Raw genomic sequence first — 23,629 nt, forward strand, 5'->3', positions numbered from 1 at the left:
TTTTCCTCTAACAACTGCTGTAATCTCTCTTCTTGTTTAATTTCTCGTTCTTCTTGTTTCTTTTCTTTTTCCTCTAACAACTGCTGTAATCTCTCTTCTTGTTTAATTTCTCGTTCTTCTTGTTTCTTTTCTTTTTCCTCTAACAACTGCCGTAATCTCTCTTCTTGTTTATTTTGTTGTTCGAGCTGCCACTGTTGCAGGTTTTCTTGCAGCTGCTGTTGTCTCTCTTGTTGTTTCTTTTGTTGCTCTTGTATTGCTGCCATCAAGTCTGCTAAGCTGTAGTTTGATTTTCCGCCTCTCGTTTCCATTTTTTTTTCATCCCACTCCTGACACCAATTTGTTATGTCTCCGTTTGTTAATTAACTTTCCGTAACTTCGTTCCGACGAAACTTTAGCGACACAAGTCCTTACTTAATAAAACTGGTTTATTCTTTCTGAATATAACTTTACGATACACTTGATTTCAACATTCGCGCTAAAACAAACGCTATAACGAACTTCAACAATACTCTCTGACTGCAGATCAATTACTCACTACCTACACACATTGTCCCGTCACGTTGATGGCGTCTTATTTATATACCAGAAAAACATATATCTAGTAAATGCTAGGGCATTCACGAAGGTTCGAGAGAAGTGGCGTGACACTAGTCACGTGACCTCGCTGACGCAACAGTATGTTAGACATAAATAAGTCGACAAAGCCCATAGAAATTGTATCTGGCGTGATGTTCTTTTCTTTTTTTTTAAGAAATCACACGCGGGATAAGTGTTGTTTGTGTGACATATATTTCAAATAAAAAAACTAGTTGAAATCGAAGCCAGTCGTCACGTGATGACAACAACAATGTTACATCGTGTACCATACTCAGTGCATTGAAAGGTTTGACCAAGCAAAAAATAGGTAAGGCGATTCTAAACTGAAAAGCCAATATGCAATCCCGACTCCTCAGACAAAGACCTTTCTAACAATATGAGATTTTGCAGCGTTTGATCAAGAAATTTGTGAGAAAAGTTCCAGACAGATAAACGCAAGCGTATTATTTATATAGATTGTATATAATACAACTTCACTTTTTGACAACAAATTAGATGAATTATAGAAACTCCTTCCTATCGCGCAACTTGCATTAACTGCTTACCCAGTTACTGCCATAGAAACAATGTTTAGGAGTGGTAAGACGTTTTCCTATTGGCCAAAATTGTAGATAGACTAGTACCTTGGCCAATAATGATTTCAAGAAATGCGTGCATGAGTGATAATAACATAAAGAGAAATTCTGTAATTGCAATGGGTTGATATATGAATGGAAATATGATAAAATAGCATTCAAGAATATAACAGTAACAAAAATATTTGTAGTGTACACCATACAGTTATGGTACACTTGCATTACTGACACTATGCCCCTGCTGCAGCAAACAGTGGCAATGCATTAGACTCTAAGTAGTACCATAGAGAACACCTTTGGCAGTATTACTTCTTTCTCAACATGCGTGTGTGCAGTCCACTGTTTTGAGATCTCAGTTAACTTGTAAACAAATATCTTGTTGAAATCACCAGGAAAAATCTCTTGGGAATGCCTTTCCATGCAATTTCTTCAGATCATCTTCTGAGGTGATGATTTTCATGGTACCCCCAACTTTTGGGCTTTGAACTCAGTTCTGTGGATCCTCAACAGAGTCCAATTGGTGGCACAACTCATTGAAAACTGTCTCAGAAATTGAAATGATCTCGAGTGTAGAGTACCCTCTGTATACTAAGCATCAGACATTGTACTACCTATTCCATGAAACAAACTGGTTGAAATATATGAAGAGATGGAGTGAGTTCACTTGTTTTACATCACTACCATAATTAAATGATAATGCAAACTTGTGCAGTTAAGAGACTTTCAACATTTGGACTATGTCTTCATCCCCCTTTAGTAGCTTGGAGAGCTGTATCGAGTTCCTCCTCCAAATGCAAGTTTAAAGCTTCATCAGTATTTCTTGCTGCCCAGGATCATGGCAAGATACTGGTTGCACTATCTGGTGGCATTGTAACTCTTTGCAACAAACTTTATCACACACCTCACCACTTCCTTTAGTCATTGGTGACTCAAAGCAGCATCTTGTAGCACCCAAGCTAGTTAGTTTGAAGTGTTTGGAGTTTCAGCTTACATTTTGGCAGTAGTTTGAGCATTCTGATGACACAGTAAGACCATGTTAAACTATTCTTTAGCTGGATATTGAACTACCATCAAGATTATTTGTGAAAAGCTGGAGTATAATGCTTGTGTGCATTTTATGTAGGGGGCTTTTAAAATATACTTCTTACTACTTGGACTCTTCAAAGGTGCAATGATCTACTAAAACAAAATTATGATCTGCACCTCAGACCTGGGTTTGTATAACAACCATTGCTATAGTTAGATTTTGATCTTCTGTGATACAACTTTATGTACTTATACCTATAACTGTTATTCCTGAGGAGCAGTTTTGGTAATTTCTGGTTTAGTGTTTTACTTGTTTACTGATAAAATTTCTGAGGGAATTGACCTTTAATGACCACAATGATATTGTCTTAAGGTTTGTTTATTTATAGAATTTTGAGCAAAGTTACTCGAGGGCTGCTGCCTGTCCCAAATTTTGAAGTGATAGACCATAAAGAAAGTAGCTAATCAACACCATCCACCACCAACTTTTGCACTGCTCTTTACCAAGGAATAGTGGGTATGACTGTCACATTATAACACTCCTGCAGTTTAAAGTGTGAGCATGTTTGGTGACAAGATTATCTAAGGGTTGACACATATATCCTTCCATATCACTAACAATTATTTTCCTACAAGTCTCCATGTTTTCCAGTTAATGGGTTTCTGATCCACTCTGTATCGCTTTCCATTCATATGTTTAATTGAAGCTCACTTTATCACATGTATCTACATTTTTTTTACTTTGTTTAACTATACTTTCACATTCATCTTGTTTTTAACCCAATTTTTACATGTGTGCTATTTAATTAATTATTATTCATGCTAGATTAAAATGTAATCTTATGCATTTTAACTTGCTAGTTTCCTATTCATGTCACAATCATGCTATGTTTGACAATGGTTTTTCTTTCAGTCTATACTTAACTGTAGTTCACATTCATACTGTATTTGCTAATGTATTACATTAGTACTGCTATGTTGAACTTCAGTTTCACATTCACACTATTTTCAACTACTGTTTATATTTCATGCAGTATATATTCATAATTCTGAGTTCACACTAAGTCAGCTATAGATTTATCCGCACACAATGTTTACAAATAATTTCCCATTCATTCATGCAATCTTTAACTGATGACATTCCTACTGTGTTTAAATAGTTATAATCATGTTACTTAATGAATAAGGATTCTCATTCATGGTCAATTTAACCAAAGTTTAATTTTTCTTGTAAAATGCATAAATACTACTATAATTTGTCATTCATTTTCACTGATATAAAAATAAATAATAGAAAACAGAATTGTCAATTATTCTGCACTTATCTTCACAACAATACTTTCATAGAAGAATTAGAAAACGTGTTTACATAAAGTATACATTTGCATATTGTATCAAATTTAAGGAGAAAAAAGTGACTCATTTGATTATTTTCACTCATATATATATCTATCTAAACAGTAAATATTTTGATGTTTTATAAAATAATTTTCATTTATTAAAATTCCAAACATCAGATTTAAAGTATTTTTAAAACAATAAGAGTGCACAAAAACTTGAAAAACTGAAATATTTTTTATTAAACTGATGAATATACAACAAGACAGAGATGACAGACAATTCATATACATAAAACTTCTATACAGTAAAGGCTGGAAGCCTTTTTTCCCTTTGGCATTTCCAGTCTTTTTTTCAATGCTGTGATAAGTCCCATCATCAAAGTGTCTTTACATGATTTCTGCTACGATTGGATGAAGAGCAGAAAAATAACGATAAACATGAAAGTAAAAATACACATACACACACACATATGTATATATAAAAGTTTCTGTTCAAAATCAGGATTTTACACGTTTGGTTCACCTTACAAGAATTTCCTTTAATTTAAAACCCCAAACTTAATTTTCATTTCTCAAGAGGTGGGTTTAAAAATGCATATTTCATAAATATTTGTAAAATGTTACAACAAAAATATTAAACATTCCTCCTGAAAGGCTCTTAAAGTTAAATTTTGAGTTTAGATGGTCTTCTTTTCATTACGAATAAAACTGACGGCATATAATTGAATGATTCATACTACTTTAACTTCCATGTAAATAATTTATTTCTTGAATCAATGTTCCATATTTCAAATCATTATCTAGCATTACAAAGATATAAAATCCAGAAACTAACCAGTTCCTTTGTGGTATCTATCAAGCTTCTAATTAACTGTTTTGATGACTCATCACTACAAACCAGTATCTCTTCAAACTTGGCTGTAAAAATCATTACCATCCACGCTGCAGCCTATATTCAATCCAAAAAAAGAAATACCACCAACTTTCAAATAAAATCACTCCTTTATTAACTAGTTTCACACACTAATTACTTCAGGAAAACGAAAAGACTTCAACAGTTATTAGGCTATTAAAGAATTTGAAAATGTATTTTATATCAAATTCAGTAAAAAAGATATCAGGAAACGTAGGAGTGCAACTCAAAGAAGTCCAAAGGCATAAATACATTCCATAATTATGACGTAGAAGGATAAATTTTTCTCAGTAAATATTAAATGGCTTTTCTTAACTCTAGAAGTCAATAATCTCTAAGACAACTTATATTATTTTAAAACTTTCTAATGTCCAATCTTTGATAGTAGTTTACAGCAACAACTTGGATATAATGAATATAGATTTAGGAACATTGTTACCATAGACAAAGATAACTGGAGTTCTCATCCCCTTAATGAAAGACTAGTTACTATTACATTGATCACAATATTTGAACTATAGTAATGATTACATGTACAAGCTGTAACCTTGGTTACAATAATTGTAATTAATTCTGATATCTTTAGGTGCAGATTAATTTGTTCTTGACTATATTAGCTACAGGCAGTTGGAAACCACCCATTTTGTGGAAGACCCATGACATTTTTAATTTGTGTGATGCTACTGCTCATGACAGATGAGATAGAAGCACCCATATAATGCAAGAATTTCACAGATACCTAACAGGAATAATAATGTATGTTTATGGGACAGTCAGTGATTTATTACACAAGTATGTTACATTAGAAGTATACCTATGTTATGCTTACATAAAATGTCAAATTTCTCACAGCTGTATGTCTCTCTGGCTATAGGCACATTCTTTTTTTAGTTACAGTAAATGTAGTACTCTAAAGTGTCTTTAGATACAGTACAGTTCCTACCTTAGTTACAGTGACTTCACTTCTATCTGACGTCTCTAGGTATGGAGCAACTTTCAAGAGATAATGAAGATACCGAATCAACAACTAAAACAAGAAATTAAAACAGATTAGAGACAGCTCAGCAACTGAAGTCTTCAGTTAAGGAGAAAACAACACAATTATGAACAAGTAATATAATTAAAAAGAAAAAATGAAAATTATACACTTAAAATATACTTAATTTCTGAGCACATCATCAACTTACAGTTACATATACTTCAGGGACTTTCCAGTGCTAAATAACTTGCTTTACAAAGTGAACAAATATAACTTGACACTCAGGTTATATAATTCATATTTTTTCAGTAAACAGTGGTTGTATCTAGCTGTATCGTAATGCAAGATAATGCAATCAATTTAAGAAATACAACAAATTTTAGTAAACTCACCATAATCTGATTGAGATGCAGTACTTTGAGATATGGTAAAATGAAAGCCTCATTGTAAGGGTAACAGAGGACTAAATCTCTGTGGTAGACATTGAGGTAAAATTCTATTTTTCATACATAGACACACAAGATAACATACCTAAACTTATTTATTTCATAATTTCAAATGTAGAAAAAATCATTTTCAAATCTTACAAGGCTTAATGTATAATAAATGTTATTTGCTACATTAAAATATTTCAAAAATACATAAATGCATTTGTATATAGTAAAAAACAATACTGCAAACGTTATATCTGATCAACAAAATATTTCATAAGCACAAACACAGCATAATCAACATCTCTGAAAACATAGTAATTTGGAGTGACAGTGAATTTTCAGTTATTTACAGAGTCCAATCTAAAAAGACCAATTCTCAACAACCAAAAATACTACAACATATATCAAAAGGACAAGTAGGATTTGACAGGACAAAGAAAAAATAGAAATGAATACTCCAAAAGGTGCCAAAGATGTACAGATAATTTTTTTTTTCCCACAAACTTGGAGATTGGATAAATAGCCTTCCTCACTTGACCAATAATATCTTCTAACGAGGAAGGTAAATGAAGTTTAACACTTTCAAATCATAGATGAAAACATAGAAAGAATGACTGTATGTTTAATATTGTTGCTGGCATTTAGAAAAGCTACCTGTATTTCTGTTGTATTTACTGAAAATGTTAACTCTGAACTGGTTTGTCAGTAAAAATGACATAAGGATTTATGTGGCTCAAAATTCATTGTTCTTAATATTAAAACTGAATCAGTATAAACTAGTTTATCTATTATTTTATGGTAGTTGAGTGACATGAGTTATAATTAAAAATCATGGATGAGATGCATATTTTTTGTGTACTGAAGTGTAAAGGTTCATAGCAGTCATTAGTGTGCCAAAGGACAGTTCAATGGTGTCTTGTGAGTGTTATAAAGCAGAAAACTTTTAAATAACACCAAATACTCAGTTGTATGCATATATATAACCCAAAAGTCAGGATCCAAACTAATTTTATCATACTAGGAAATAAGGGCTTTACATTCAGTGGTGTAGAAATATGTTTTTTATTGGCACAAAAAAAACATTAAAAAAATTCAGCTTTTTTCATCAAACTCCTTCTAAACTCAGGTAACAATCTAAAAAAAGTTAAGCAGTCTGTTCTGCCTTTTCATCTACCACTAAGTGTTCTAGAAAAAACAAAGTCTTATAGTGAAAAAGTTACCTCAAAACATTTGTATAATTACTACCATTAACAACATAGCTTTGTATACAAGGTCATTTCTTTAGAATGATCAACTACACTTTAAAATCTTGGAATACATAAAAGCAATACAAAAAAACATAATGCCTTTTTGTAACATTAGCTGGCAAAACAAGATCCACCACCAAACACTGATATCATAACTACAGCAGTGTTTAAAAAACAACAAAAAGAAACGAGTTCAAGCAAATCATTTTCTACATTGTTAACTAGTTTCAAAGTAGAACTTCCTAAGCTAGTAATGCAATATGCACTGCATGCACTTTGTTTGCAAGATTCTTCTTTTAATCCTGTCTGTTCCCTACTAAAGAGGAACTCTGTGATGTGTTACTTATAACAGTAGACATTCTGATAAAGGTGAAATACTAAAAGATTGATACAATAAAGATACCTGGAAATCACCATATTCAAAGTTTCAGCCACTTCAGTTAGCATTTTGAAAGTTAAAAATAATTTGTGTGTTAGAAATGTAGATGAAGCTTGCTATATTTGCACTAAATCTGCAACTCATCTGGATTTTTAATGGTTTACTTTTGTAAAATAATACAGCTCATAGTTATAAGATGTTAAAAAAACATTTCTTGAGAAATAAAATGTATTTGCTAACAATTTTTATTACTGCTGTTACATCCACATGTTACTACATGAACTAATCAGGTAATTTCAAAGCAGACTACCATTCCCTAATATATGGTCACTTACAGTTGTACTGATACTGACTGAAACTCCACACAAAATGCAACAACACATAACTTCAAGTGAATCTACAAGTGTATCAAGGTCTCTATGAAAGATTTTGTGTACTGAAACATCATGTAAGACTTGCATCTTTTATTGTTATGAAACTGTACTATCTTTGTGTATGTAATAAGTTACTATTACAGGAGGTGGATTAGTTTATAAAGTCAAGAAGTGTACTGTAGTATCTATGTCAGAGAACAGATTTTTTAGGATTTCTAATACTTTGGTATTCTTCACAATTCATATTTGTTGTTTGACTCTCCACAAAAAAAAATCATTATAATACTTAAAACTTTAAGATAAAAATTAACACAAATAAATGTGAAGTTCTTTGTTGCCTTACGTACATTATCAATTACAAATTAAAAAGACTACTGTGGAAAGCAGAGTTTCATACAATTAAGACACCAACTAATTCAATGCCTTTACCTTAACAAATTTTGGGTTTTTCCAAGACTTTTTTTAAAATTCATTTAATATTATTGGCATATTACATTACCTTAAATTAAGATGCATTATATGAAGAAATAAAATGTATTAGATTGAAATTGCTTATAATCATGATTTCATAAAACATTCCATAACCTTCCAATAAAAATATATCCATGTATCAAACTTTTAGGATCTGGAGTACAAAAGAAAACTAAATTCTAAGACTACAACCTTCTGTGTTCAAAACTCTGGGAAGAAAAACTTCTAGATATCTACCTTCAAATTATTTAAGTTATCAAATATTTATGATATTTATTGGCAAAGCTTTGAAATAAATTTCTATAGGAATACACTTTGCACACTTGGGAGGTTCATATTACTATACATTACACACATTAGTACACAAACAAATATATATTTTCTTTATTAAATGGGAAAACTAAATTGACAAAGTTATAAAAAAATTCTAGATTTTTTCTACAACATATGTGATGTTGTTTTTTAATGATTTTAGATACATTAATTTTATAAATAATCTTATATACAAATGTACAAACTGTACTTTAGAAAATTATGAAAATAAAACTAAAATACATCTTCAAAATTAATCTGTGAGAAACAAAAACAACCAGGTTAAGATATGTATGAATTCATAATTCCTGTTGACTAAACAATCCTATAACTCATTTCATTTTGGAAACTGTTAATTTGTTTAGACCATTCAGCCGAGATGCTCTTATTCAAAACAGCAGGTGACACACATTCACAATATGGGCTTTTTTTACCACAGGTAAGTTAATATATTTCTTTTACAGGTGAAAAACTTTAACAATGATTGATTAGCAAATAACTTGCATGGCAATTTCAACATAATCGAAAATAAATTTCACAAATGTTTTATAAACTTTGATGCACACTTGTATTAAGAAGATTTCTTTCATTTTAAAACTTCCTTTTTCACATATGACATTTAGGAACTTTTTTTCTCACATATTTATGATTCATAGATTTATGGACAATGGAAGTTTCATACATACATCATCCAATCATGAGTTCTCATTCTTTTGATATCGTTTTTTTTATACATACTGCATTTTTGCAATTATGAGCTGTGGCACTTTCTTACATATGTTATGCAATCATGTGCTTTATTATTTTACTTTGCTACTTTTATATATACATCACATAACCATGTGCTGTGTTATTTTACTCTGATACCTTTCAAATTATATAATGTAATTACGAGTTTTACTTTTTCATTCTGTCACTATACTACTTTCACACGTACAACATGCAATCATGAGCTTTGATGTTTTACTCTGGTACTTTCAGTCATACATTGTGGAATCATGGACATCGTTGTTTGAAACTGACAACTTCATCAATATATCATGCTATCATTAGCTTTTACTCCTGCATTAATAAATACTTCATGTAATGATTAGTTTTAATTTTTTTAATACCTTCATATAAAGTTAAAAACTATGACTTTCTAACATATATAAAGCTTCCATAAACTTTGGAAATTATATTGTGACCTTACAACCAAGGGATCAGTGGCTTTGAACAACTTGAGTCTTTTCAATAACAAAAGTTTTTCATTCAGTAGGTCACAGTCTCAAAATGATAAAAATAAATTACAATACACATTAATATACTCATAAAAGAAGATTTGTAGTAATTTTGCACATTAGCTGTTAAACCTTATCTATTATATTTAAGTTACTTTAATATAACGTGAGCATGTCTGAACAGAGGTGCAAGCTCCTGTACTGGTATGCTCCATATATATTGCATCATTTGGGTAATTTTATGTTATAGCTTATTACAGCACTCAGTATAAAGAACCGACACAAAAATTGGGTGAAATCACTTGTTTTTATGTGAAACACATTGGGAACCCCCAAAAGTAGTAAGTGGGATTAATTGTACTGTTGATGATGTTTTTCTTTAATGTTTTTTGTGACTTAAATTTTAATAGACATCATATAACTAGCAAAGTCATGAACCAAAAAGCAAACAGTTTAGAGAAATGTGTTTTAAAAGCAGGTGGAAAACAGACCACATTCTAGGGTTAAGTGTTATTAAAGGATACATTAGAGAAGATCTTGAATCATTTAGTGGACAGTCTGTACTCTTCTCATCATTCCCAGCAAAAATTTCTTCTCCAGCAAACACTTCTTCTCCAGCACTGAAAGGATTATGTAGTAATATTATATTCCTTAAAACTATGATGAATTGTTTTACTAAAGTATGCTTTTCATACAATCAATAAAAGCAGGATTAGAAAAATAAAACTAATCATATATATAATCAGAAAATTAAAAATTATCCTGGGAATATTTCTATGTTATAATATTTAGTACTGTGGCAATAACACATTTTCCAAAGACTCGTTCTTAAGATAGCTTGATTCATGATACCTTAAAGCAAGATTTATACAGAGTTATCAAGTAGGGAATCTGGCAGTAAACTCAACCACCAGATTATACTCATATTTATATCCATTAAGAAAGCTGCATTATTAACAATTAGAAGAAACAGTTCTTTCTCTTGTATATCAAAATAAAATCAACAAATCAAATGTCTGCTTTAAAACTCTAAACCTAACAAACCTTAAAGTATACTATGAAATGAAAGTCAATTTCACATACATAACCTTACCTGAGCAAATAGTTTAAGATGTCTACTAACACTTTCTCTGGAATGTCAGAGACTTGCTTCAGCAACTTGGACAATGCTGCGAAATCCAATTTCTCACAAATCTTTTTAAATAGATCTTGATATAACCTGGTTAATACAAAAAAACATTGTGATAGGTACAGAAGAACATATATTGATGTATTACATGAATATTTTCAAAGATAAAACATTAACTTTATCAGCACTAGGCAACTCTTTACTACCCCATACAACTCCAGATGTAATGGACTTTGTGAGAAAGTCAACAGAGTCTTAAAGACTGTTTGTTTACCAAGAAATCCCACAAGCAAGTACAGGATTTTCACCTTTGATGTAGCTATATGGAAGAACAATACAAGGACAGGAGGAGAAGAGTCATAAGTAAGGAACACATTGTTAGTATGTGTTAGACCTCAGAAACTGACTGGAGGAGACCTGTCAACTCAAGAAAGCTTGTATGCAGCTGAAGACAGTCAGAAGCATTTCTATGACAAGGCCAAGGATCAACATTTCAAGGTCAGACAGAAGGACTTGGTTCTGCTAATCACAAGCAACAACAAACTCACCCTGCAGTGGAAAGGACCTTTTGAAGTGCAGGAATTGGTCAACAGAATGGGCTATAAGGTGAAAGTGGATGGGAAGACCAAGATCTACCATACCAATCTGTTGAAGAGGTACTTTGAGAGGGAAGAAAACCTAACAGGTGCAGCTACTGAGGCACAGATGGACATAGCAAGTGTGACTGTCATAAATGCATAACCAGAAGATGGTGACTTTGTCCTAGAAGATGAAGACCTGGTAGACCTAAGACTGCTGGGTGGAGAAGAGACATACAAAGATGTCAACATCAATGAAGAACTGACTGGCAAGCAGAACAAAAGAATTACAAGATCTACTGTGCCAGTACACAGATGTCTTCACAGATATACCACACAAGATCGAGACCACGACCAGGGATCCAGTCAAGGAGAAGCCCTATCAGATGCCCTATGTAATGAGAGACCTGAGCAAGCAAGAAGTCAAGGTAATGTTAGATGCTGGAATCATTGAGCCTTTGAATTCAGCCTACTGTTCACAGTGGTAACTGTGAAGAAGAGGGATGGCTCAAATTGCTTCTGCACAGATTTCTGGAAGCTGAACCTCGTGATGAAATTCAACTCCAAACCTGTAGGCAATCCAGAGGCTATCGTGGCGAAACTAGACAGGGCCAAGTTCTTTACCAAGATTGACCTCAGTAAAGGTTACTGGCAGATCCTGATGAAGAAAGAATCTAAGGAGAAGACAGCCTTTGTGACACAAGACAGGTGCTACCAGTTCAAGAGGATGCTATTTTGGTTAGTCATCTCAGCAGGGACATTCAACTGCATGATGAGGAAGATCTTGCATAAAACCACCAACATCAAGCATAACGTGGACAACATTCTTACCCACACAGCCAGATGGGAAGACCACTTGAAGAAACTCGGAGAGCTGTTCAGGTAAGTGAGGGTAGCAGGTCTGACCATCAGACCACCTAAGTGCTACATTGGTTATTCTGTGCTGGACTTTGTTGGACAAAAGGTGGGCAACAGACAGATAGCCATGGAAGAGAAGAAACTAACTCGCGTACCAGATGCACCAGCTTAATGACCAAACAGCAAGTCAGACCTTCCAGGGGTCAGCAGATTTCTATAGGAAGTTCATTCGAAACTATGCTGAAGTCACTGCACCAGTGACTGACCTAACCAATAAAGGCCAACCAAACAAGGTGAAGTGGGAACAAATACATCAAATGGCATTCCAGAAGTTGAAGAACATATTAGGAAGTTTGCCAATCCTTAGAATTCCAGACTTTAACAAACCATTCATCTTTCAGGTCAATGCATCAGACCTTGGAATTGGAGCATTACTTCTGAAACACCATGTAGACGGACTGTTTCCTGTAAGATACATCAGTAAAAAGCTGTTGAGTAGTGAGAAGACCTACTCTGTGGTCCAACAAGAGTGTCTGGCCCTCATATTTGCCATCTTGAAATTCCTGAACTACTGCTACGGGTAGGAATTCATTATTCAGATGGACCATCAATCCCTTGCATACATCCAGAGGTGCAAAATTGACAGTGTGAGAATCACGAGGTAGGCGTTGTACCTCTAAAATTATCATTTCCACATTGAGGCCATCAAAGGGACTGCAAATGTTGGTGTAGACTGTACGAGTAGACTTTGTGCATGAACTGAAAATAGTCTTTGTAATTTAGATAGTTATATAGCTCAAGTGTTAAATTTAGTTATTTTTAGAAGTGATAGTTTATTGCAAGCTTGTTTACATAACTGTTTAAGAATCATATGTTGTGTAGGTCAATTGTTATATTTCTGTATCATGTTACAAGAACCTTCTTAGTCTTTCTCATTGTTTTAATTAAGTATTATTGCATAATAATATCTCATAGTGTGTGAAATATTCTAGGCCTCTAGTGGGGTATAAATATGCATCGAAAATTTAGTTTGAAAAATAGATCTAAATTGTGTGATTATGAATTTGTCCATAAAGGGTGTATAGCGATGATTTCTAAAGTGAAATTATCATAGACTGTATTGTAATAATAGAGTAGAGTATAAATAATTTGTCTTGCTAATTGTGTTCTAAAGTAACTGAACCAGCCTGTGTGAACTTTGATGAAAAAGAGAATTATTTAAAGCTATAGATATAAATGTGATAACCAACAGTGTAACAAACATTTGTATATACATTTGACTTATTTTAATATATTATTTTAAAATAAGTGGATTGTGTGCTGTTTGTTTGATGTTGAAATTTATCACCAACAAATCACAGACACCTACTGTAAAGAATCTGGCCCAGACATACAATTTGACAGTCAGTTTTTTTATGTTTACATTTTTCCAAAGCAAAGAACTTACCACTTTTTGGTTATACAGCATACAAAATGTGACAAAAAAAAGAAAAAAAAGTAATCAGTGACCAAAGACCTCACCTTTCAAAATGACATCATTGTAACCATTGTCAGGCATCGTTTTGTGTGTTTTCTGCCAACAATATACCTACGTTAAGATCAATTACTACCTGATAAATGTAGTTTGCTTTCAGGAAATTGTTAAATACAATAATCTTGATATATTCAATAAAAAAAAGGACATCAGAACAGTTTGCCACTAATACTGTACTTGTTAAACCTAATTAATGTTATATCATGCCTTGACCTAGAAGAATATTTCTGTAGCTTTCGGATATAATTTAACAACAAAAAAAAGGATTAAGAACAAAAATAATGTCAAAAGAAACTATAAAAGAATTTTCAGATCTGTGGTTTGTTTCTAAGTTTTCTAAACTTCACATTAGGGTCTTTCATTCACTTATAAAGGAGCTCCTGGTAGCTAATATGTCAACAAATACTCTTCCATGCAATAACTTTCATCCATTGGCTCTAGCTATTTTCAGCTTCATAAGTAATTGTTCAGACCATACAGTATGATATCATAACAGGGTTGCAACAAAGAGCTGTAGTAACAAAACCACGGACATGAAAGAAAAATGACTAGAAAAAGAAAAAATGTATCATTATATTTTCAAGAGATGATAGATTCTTCTCAAATATAAACCTACATTTTGGGATGTGCATTTTGTTTTTAGATAATGAAAAAAAACTGATAAATGTGTCCTCAGAGTTACAAAAAAGAAATTAAAGGTGGAATATTTCAATTTTTCTTTATGAAGTGAACTTATTTGTTATTTAATGCTAAAATATCAACATCAAAATATTTGTAAATAGCTGTAAAATATCTGTAAAAAGCTGTTGAAACGGAATTAGAATTACATTTTTTACTTATATTTTGAAATTTTATACAACAGTGTACACTCAACACCTGAAAAGAATACACCGTTCATAATAGAATTAAAGAGATATAAGCCGTGAACTGACTCACAGAGTATGTTTTATACAAATGAACATTATAAATTAATAATCTTCTTACATTTTTCACTATTAACACTCAATAAATACAGTGTACCCTTGTTAGTCTGTACATGGACAATCTGGATGATTTTTCATATAGTTAAATCTTGACAATGGGAAATTTAGTCAATAATCTGTACAGTTCCATCCCAATCCAAATGGATATTTCTTACCACAAACACACATTTCCTATGGATACATAATTCAGTAATCCATACATGAATCCTCAAGAGTCAAGTAGGGTTGATAAGAAAAAGAAACATGGTAATAATTACTGGCCACAAAACATCTGCAATATCAATGAATACTGATTTACAACAGTACTTCTGAGACCAACCTTCACTTAAAGTAAGTACCACTTTGCAACATTATTCTGAGAATGACCTTAACAATAGTGATTTACATATAATCAATAACACATATCAAGAGGTCATCAGAGTGATTTATGCTACAGTCATGTCAACTCACAGTGATCCAAAATGAAGATGCATAGAAATATTAGCATCATTAACATGCAATTTTTATTTATACATGCAAGCAATACTATGTATTTTGTATCATGTAAATAAATCATTAGTTTGAATAAAATTATGATTTATGTGATGATAAAGACATAATATGCCACTTCATTTATGTAATTCGTGTAATTATTGATGACATATAAAATAATAAACTGCTAATTTTATTGCACGTAAAGTTTTCTTTTTTTTACTAGTTGTGTGCCCATCATTACTACTTTGTACACGGGCTTAGTCATATTGACCAACCTTTTAACCATAATGTAACCATGAAAATATAAATACTATAACTTTTAATGTAGTAAGTGTATGTTCACTAATTTTGACAAGCTTTTAGTAAATATTACAAGACTTCTGTGCACAAAAAAATCAGATTCTTTTAATTATTTTTACTAATGATTTGTCTGTAAATTTATGGAGGCATAGTCTGACTCAGCTCCTGACTAATCTAAGTGCTTTCGTGTTAAGATTAAAATTACTATTTGTAATCTTACACTTTTCAAATTTCATTAGTATAGCCTCTAGAACCTTCTAAACGAATATTGAAAGTATTTTTTGAGTACACCTTTATATTCTACATATTATTTTCTCTACCATTACACTACATGAACTTGGTCCATCTCACCAACCTTTTTAACCACCAAAAAAATATGAAATAAGTCTAAATTACCTTTTTAGAATGGCTGCAGGTTGCAACTGAAAATTAGTTATTTATCCTAAACAGCCTCAGGCATATACTAGTTTACCTCTATTTGTATTTAATTTTATTGTTTTATTAGTCTTTGAACCATGTCTAAGTACTAAACATGTGTAACAAAGCTCTAAACAGCTGACAAGCAAATAACTCAAGTAACAGTAAAACAAATTATTGAATTAAGTACTGCATGTACAGCACATATACATAACAGGCTGAGAAATTTTTTTTATATATATATATATTTTCTTACCTAACCTAATATGTTTCTAATTCTAACAAAGCATCAAAAATGTTAACCCTAATTTTTGCGAGTTGTTGTTATTAGTACTCTACTGAATTTTATTTCAAACATTCAGTATGGAACACAAAATAATAACACACACACAAAGCATACAATGTCCTATAACTATTATAATAAAAATGGCTTTCTAACTAAGCTATAAGTGTGTTAAAATAAATCTATTAGCTGGTCCAGCTGAACTTTGAATCTGTATGCCGAATAATACAAGAGCTGTTGTGAGAATGAGCTAGCATTATAAGCAAATCAATAAATTAAAATATTTTCTAATGGTTATAAACAATGTAACAATCATCATTAATATTCATTGACATTTTTTTGAAAGACAGTATGTGATAGGAGTGGCATGTGGGTTGAACTTTCTGGTTTATATCTAAGTAAAAGATGATTAGAGGATATAAAGTTAGATTATATCTAAGCAATAGCTATAAGTTTATAACTTGCATTGAAACAACAGCCCAAATAGGTAGAAAGATTATATAAAATGTATAATAGAATGATACAAATGTCATGTAATAAAGAAAGTGAAGACTGAGAATTTCTTTAAATATTCTCTTATGAAATTAAGAGAATAAAAACTTATATCAAAATTTGATTTATTAACTATGCTTTGATGCCAAGTTTGTTGACATACATTGAAAATAAAGTAGTTTAATTAAATTTTGAATGTATCTCTGTAAAAAGGTCATGATATTTGCTCTATTAACTACTTGTATCCAGAGGGCTAATAGTGCTCAATTGTCTTCAGATTTACTGGATGTCTCAATAACCTTCAATATTTACTTCATTACAAATGTATTTGGATTAACTAGGTTAAACTGTAATGACAATCTCCAGTTTTAGATTACCAGTTAAGTTAATTTTGCATGCTTTTTTATGTTATTTTACTTAATACCTTAAAGATCAAGACACATATAATATCTTAAACAATTGCACAGAAATAATTGACTTACAGAGAAACACTCCTCCCTCCACTGTGAAAGTACTGTTCTAAAATGTCATCATTTTGTTGGTCTTTCTTATACTGGAATGATACCTAACAAAAGAGGCAAACATCAACAGTTTTAAAAATTCCATTTTATTATCTAACATAAAACATAATTCCATTACATTTAAAACATAATTATCCATTATGATTAAAATATAATCATTCTGTTATCTCTAAGATAAAATCATCTCATTACAGCAGATATTAAGATGAAGCAAAGATTTGTCGTAATTCATGTCTTTAAGCAATACAAAGTTACTGTCTGTTACAAGTTCAGGTCTCATTTTCTCATCAGGATAATATTTACTTAGAAAACCCAGTACAGTTGAGGACATTTATAGCAGAAATTGTGGACCCCTAAGAAACATATTTTCATATGTATAATGAACAATGTAATAATGACATCATGTCTATAAAGTAGCAAATGGCAGTCTGAAAATAGGAAAACTTCTCATTTACAATGAAATTCAGTATACTTTTCATTAATTATGGCCTGTATTCTGTAAGCATTCAAAATTCACTAGGAATGATTACTTTTTTGTGCCTGTACAATATGAACATGGACATATTTATACAACTACAATTTATGATTAACACACACAGATCAATTACAACATAACTGTCTTGCATAACAACACATTAACATCATGTGCACGACTGTTACTCTATTCAAATTTTAGTTATGAGTGAGACAAAATAAATGTTTGTTATGTAAATATACTAATGTAAAGCTTAGTGCCTTACTGTTTAGATAGCTACTACATAACATAGCAGCCCCTAAAGTGTTTTTAAAGCAGGCTAAACTGTAGTATTTTCTTGAGGATAAAATGAAGATACTTATAGTGTTATTCAGAAAAACAATTGGTCCTCATATAATGGAATGATAATAGTACAAACAAATTACACTGTGACTACAAAAGAAATCATTGCAACTACATTTTTTTACCACTCCTGGAATGATAACAGTACAAACAAATTACACTGTGACTACAAAAGAAATCATTGCAACTACATTTTTTTACCACTCCTGGAATGATAACAGTACAAACAACTTACACTGTGACTACAAAAGAAATCATTGCAACTACATTTTTTTACCACTCCTGGAATGATAACAGTACAAACAACTTACACTGTGACTACAAAAGAAATCATTGCAACTATATTTTTTTACCACTCCTGGAATGATAACAGTACAAACAAATTATACTGTGACTACAAAAGAAATCATTGCAACTACATTTTTTTACCACTCCTTGAATGATAACAGTACAAACAAATTACACTGGGAATACAAAAGAAATCATTGCAACTACATTTTCTTACCACTCCTTGAATGATAACAGTACAAACAAATTACACTGGGAATACAAAAGAAATCATTGCAACTACATTTTCTTACCACTCCTTGAATGATAACAGTACAAACAAATTACACTGGGAATACAAAAGAAATCATTGCAACTACATTTTCTTACCACTCCTTGAATGATAACAGTACAAACAAATTACACTGGGAATACAAAAGAAATCATTGAAACTACATTTACTTACCACTCCTGTTTTCTTCCAGTGCAACATTTCAGAATGAGAACTAAAACTTGAAGTACTAAGAGAGGGCAGCCGACCCACAGCTCGAGCTAAGGAAGCAGGCTGATTGAGGTAAGGAACAGAAACCACGCCTTGCTCACATGGCACATAAAAATTGCCATTAAAAAATGTCATCTGCAACACAAAAACAAAACTTATTTGAACAAGAATATTAAGAAATGTTTCTTAACTCTCTCCCAACAGAGGTCTGAAACTGATATCGATTGATTTTTCCCTTCTAATAGTGAAAATACTTACACAACTTGCATGAAGCACATAACAGATTTTGTTTTTGTATAATTTTTTATGTTGTGAAATTTCCAAACTTTTGGTGAGAGACAAGGTTAAGAAAAGAAGCACATAACAGATTTTGTTTTTGTATAATTTTTTATGTTGTGAAATTTCCAAACTTTTGGTGAGAGACAAGGTTAAGAAAAGAAAAACGTCCTTTCATATTTGAATTTACATGTTTTTTAACGTTAATCAGAACCTTCTTTTTTATAAACAGTTTAAATTTGATTGACACTCATTAACACATTTATTTTGTAAATTTCAATAGTTACCATTTCCATAAAGCGAGAAAAATTTATTGGTGGCCTAGGGCTTGAACATTCAAATCATCAAAAGATCAGACTAAGTAACAATATTCTTGGCCAAAATCAATTTGTATCTAATAATACACTTTTTTTTTCAATAAACTATAATTTATTTCATTTATATGCATTGTATGTAATATCATAAACCGTGAGAATGGATGCAAAGTATTATGTATATTTTAAAAATGTTTAAACCTTTTAATTATGCATTTTAAAATATAACTAATACATAAATAAAATATAATAGTAAGACCTAAGTACAACGTAAACTGTATCTCTAACTTTAATGTACTTAGGTAAGAAACAACTGCAAGTGCTATAGTCGATCAAGCAGCCAACAGTACTGGAGTCAATTATATGTAATCTGTAATGACAGCTGTGTACCAATTTTAAAATAACCGTTGTTAGATTATAGTGTAAAATGATATCTTTCTAATGAATATACACGTGTATGTAGCATGTACATGTAGACTATAAAGCTCAAACAAATCTGTTGAAGGTGGGCATGGCACCTGTCAGGTGTTGAAAAAAATTTATTACTTGTTTCAACTGTATTCATTCAGAGAACTTTGAAATGAATGAGTCAAAAGGTTATGTAAGCAATGTATTGTCTAGACGTACCTCTATTCAACTACCATTGTATTATTGAAGAAACAGAGAGCCAAAGTAGAGAATTTTTAAGTAGTTTTTAAAGGTTTATTTTCAATTAAACAACTTGCATAAAATAAAACTTTAATTCATACATTATAATAATAATTTCATTCACATATATTGATAGTAAAGGTGTTTAACTAAACTTTGAACATAACACAGCGACTTGTGCAGAAAAGCATTTAAACGGGCTACTGTTGCAAAAACTACTGAAATACAATTTTAATAGCCTTGTTGCATACCTGTCCCCCTCCAGATTTCACCTGATCATATCTATGTATGTTCAACTTAGACTCCATACATGACTTCACACATGATGTCCAATGAAATAAAAAATATCTATTTTATGCAATTCTAAAGAAATAGGTAAACCAAAAAGCACACACCATTAAGGCATTTAGGTAGCAAAATATTTAAAGGCTTTCTCTGTGACAATCCTTTTCAATCATCTACCGCTGCACTTTAAGGAATTTGTGCAAACCCAAATTGTCTAGATACCATTGCTTTCAAAATATTAGTTAGCTGTCTGCCAATCGGACAGTTTATAGGAGCCTTGCATATAATTTTGGTTTAGCATTAACATCAATGCACAAAAGGAATTCTCAAGTCAAGCCTACTGGTACATATTTTGTCTCCCTCCCTCTCAGCATTTTTCTTATTGGATTTGAGTGAATTGGGTGGATGGCTAATTTGACAATAAAAATGGTAGAAATCTTACAACTGGCAGCCAATTTTCATCTCTGAAACAAAAGTGAAATCATTACAACATTTCAGATAAAGTAGGCAGTTTACAGGACAAAGCTACAGGTCACAACATAACTGTGAAGGTAATCAAAAGAAACAAATATGAGATGGTCCTCTCTCCTTTGACAAAACCTATGTAAACTAGGGATTCGACTGGAAAGGTAAACAAAAAAAATATGTATTTTTTTTCAAGGAACAGAAACAAAAAGAGAAACATAATTAACTTATTACAATCTGGAATGACAATGATAAACAAAATTTTATTTGTTGATCAATAATATATTTTGTTCTCTTTCAGCCTTTTATCTTAGCTATTTCTATTGTTTTTAAATATATAGTAATTTGAAAAAAAAAGAAGCAATCTTTATAGTTACATTTAAAATTTAATTAAACAACCTTATTATCATTGTATGTCAATAAACTTAGTGTTAAAATGTAGTTTACAATTCAAATATTAACATAAGTTTTAATTTCTGTGTTCTGAATTCTGGTTTTTTTTTCTTCCCTTATATGGGTTTCAGAATGTTCCCCAATTAGAAATACCAGCTACAGATACCTAAAGGCTTTAACTTAAAATAAGAACTATTGGACAGACAAATGGGCAAGCCAATATACTCCACTCGGCATTGAAAATGTTGATTTGTTCAAATATCTCAATAACCTTGGGAAAAATTGAGAAATTATTTAAAAAACTATTTCAAGGTTAACTCACAGTACAATGTTCTGATTGATTAGGATCCTTTCAAATGTTGTAGATTTGTTTTTTATAGAATCAGACATTTAAATTGTTAGAAAAATCTACATTTATTGTGGATGAATAAACAAATCTTTAAATCTGATTACCAACCATGGAAAGTTTGGTAGTCACAAAAAAAAAAGTAAAGAAAAGTAAAGATCCTGTCAAAAAAAAATCAAGTTTCTTGTACCAAAGTAGAATCTTCATAGTAACTACACCTTTCATAAAACTACTAGTACAGAAAAACCAATAAAAATATATTTATTACTTAATTTACAGAGGGTGGGTAAAAGATTAAAGACAAGGCTGAGGAAATGTTTCAGAACGATAACACAGAGGAATGAAAAAGACCCACACTATAAAGCACACAACGAAATTAAATTTCAATCCTTACAGAGTATGTCACATGCAAAGAAAATGATAAGGAAAAGACTAAAGACAAAACTGAGAAGATGGTTGAGAAAAAGAAAGACCCATACAATGAACCAAAAATGACTAACTTAAATTTCTGCCTTCACAGACAAGTTGATATGTCATATCCAAACACAACTGGCTTGTTTTTATTTAAAAGTTAAACCAAATTGTGGTTATGGTCAATTAACAATTTGGTGCATAATATCCAACAAGCTTTAAATCAATTCATGTTTAACAAATCCTGTACTGTTACCTTGAATGGATATGTATATATTGAAGAAAAAGTAAAAATAATTACTTTGTAACTTAATAAATAATTAATTACTACTGTAATTAGTTTAGTATCTTATTACAGTGAACATTAACAAAGCAAAGTTTTATTACTTTTAAAAGTATTAAATACACTATCATTATTAAAATACATAATTATGTAATTATCAATATTTAAGTAATAGAACTATAATTATTTTAAATAAACACTTAACTACTAATAATTCTTTCCATTTGAAATACACTTTATAACAGTACAGTAACAAGAATGTTAGAAAGTATAAATTACCGACTAATATTACTGGTACACTTGCCTTTAAATTTACATCATTAAGCAATGGCAATCAAAGCATATAAAGTTTTTAATAATATATATTAATCTAAATATCAGAATTTTAATACATTACCTGTCCTTTACAACTCATTGGGTATGAAACAAACAGTCTAGTATGCTGAAAACAAAAATTTATGTCCCAAATTTCTATAACAAACTCTGTAAAAAAAAGAAGAAATTAAATCTTAGTATTTTATCATTCAATACACAATCACTACAATTATAAAAATAAGTATTAGTGTGTTGGATAAAATTAGAAGTTTTATGCTATTGAAAACTGCACAGTAATAAACTTCCATCAAATGCAGATAATCAGATATGTATGAGATAACTTTATCTACTATTAAAAATGGTTTAATGATGTTGTGTTACAAAGTTATGGCTCACACATATATAAATTGTAACACCTTACATGGCTAAAATTACTATAATTCTAATAATATAACTTCTGATAATGGCTGTAAATAAATACACATTAAAGCTTACAAATTTTTCCATTGTTTTATCTTACTTATGACAAACCCTGTTTATAGAACTCTGAATTCATATAAACTACTTTTGATGATATTGTAACTACTGTAGTATATCATACAAAAATAAAATAATAGAGAAGAAAACTGAATATTTTTGTATGTTATAAAAACGGGTCTTAGAAAAATTCTTAAGAAGTCCATTAAAGCATATAAAAGAAATATGCAAATTTTATAATACTTGTGCTTGATTTTGATATGCAAAGTTATAGTGAAAGTAAAATGAAGACCAATAGTTTGAAGTAAAAGCAGGGTAAATAAAAAAGTATCTGTCATTGATCCGTTATCAGGTCTTAGTAACAGACACTTGTTGGTATTGTATATGGGTAAAT

At 31.0% G+C, this 23,629-nt stretch overlaps 1 protein-coding gene across 2 annotated transcripts in view; it reads right to left on the reverse strand.

Moving 5' to 3' along the window:
- Nucleotides 1-3,754: 3,754 nt before the first annotated feature.
- Nucleotides 3,755-23,629, reverse strand: part of LOC106467010 (nucleolar protein 11-like) — a 44,815-nt gene continuing 24,940 nt past the window's right edge. Inside the window, exons 7-15 of one of the 2 annotated variants that reach the window (XM_022395101.1) lie at nucleotides 22,841-22,926; nucleotides 18,987-19,157; nucleotides 17,398-17,480; nucleotides 10,961-11,086; nucleotides 10,392-10,469; nucleotides 5,823-5,901; nucleotides 5,395-5,478; nucleotides 4,374-4,487; nucleotides 3,755-3,939 (exon numbers count right to left, since the gene is read on the reverse strand). In XM_022395101.1, coding sequence (XP_022250809.1) covers nucleotides 3,820-3,939; nucleotides 4,374-4,487; nucleotides 5,395-5,478; nucleotides 5,823-5,901; nucleotides 10,392-10,469; nucleotides 10,961-11,086; nucleotides 17,398-17,480; nucleotides 18,987-19,157; nucleotides 22,841-22,926 — 941 coding nt within the window. In that variant the 3' untranslated portion in view covers nucleotides 3,755-3,819. Of the gene's footprint in view, nucleotides 3,940-4,373; nucleotides 4,488-5,394; nucleotides 5,479-5,822; nucleotides 5,902-10,391; nucleotides 10,488-10,960; nucleotides 11,087-17,397; nucleotides 17,481-18,986; nucleotides 19,158-22,840; nucleotides 22,927-23,629 lie in introns of both variants that reach the window. The other variant, XM_013927320.1, reaches the window with a different exon arrangement.

The sequence above is a fragment of the Limulus polyphemus genome, unplaced genomic scaffold, assembly GCF_000517525.1.
Source record: "Limulus polyphemus unplaced genomic scaffold, Limulus_polyphemus-2.1.2 Scaffold2460, whole genome shotgun sequence".
Classification (NCBI taxonomy): Eukaryota; Metazoa; Arthropoda; class Merostomata; order Xiphosura; family Limulidae; genus Limulus; species Limulus polyphemus.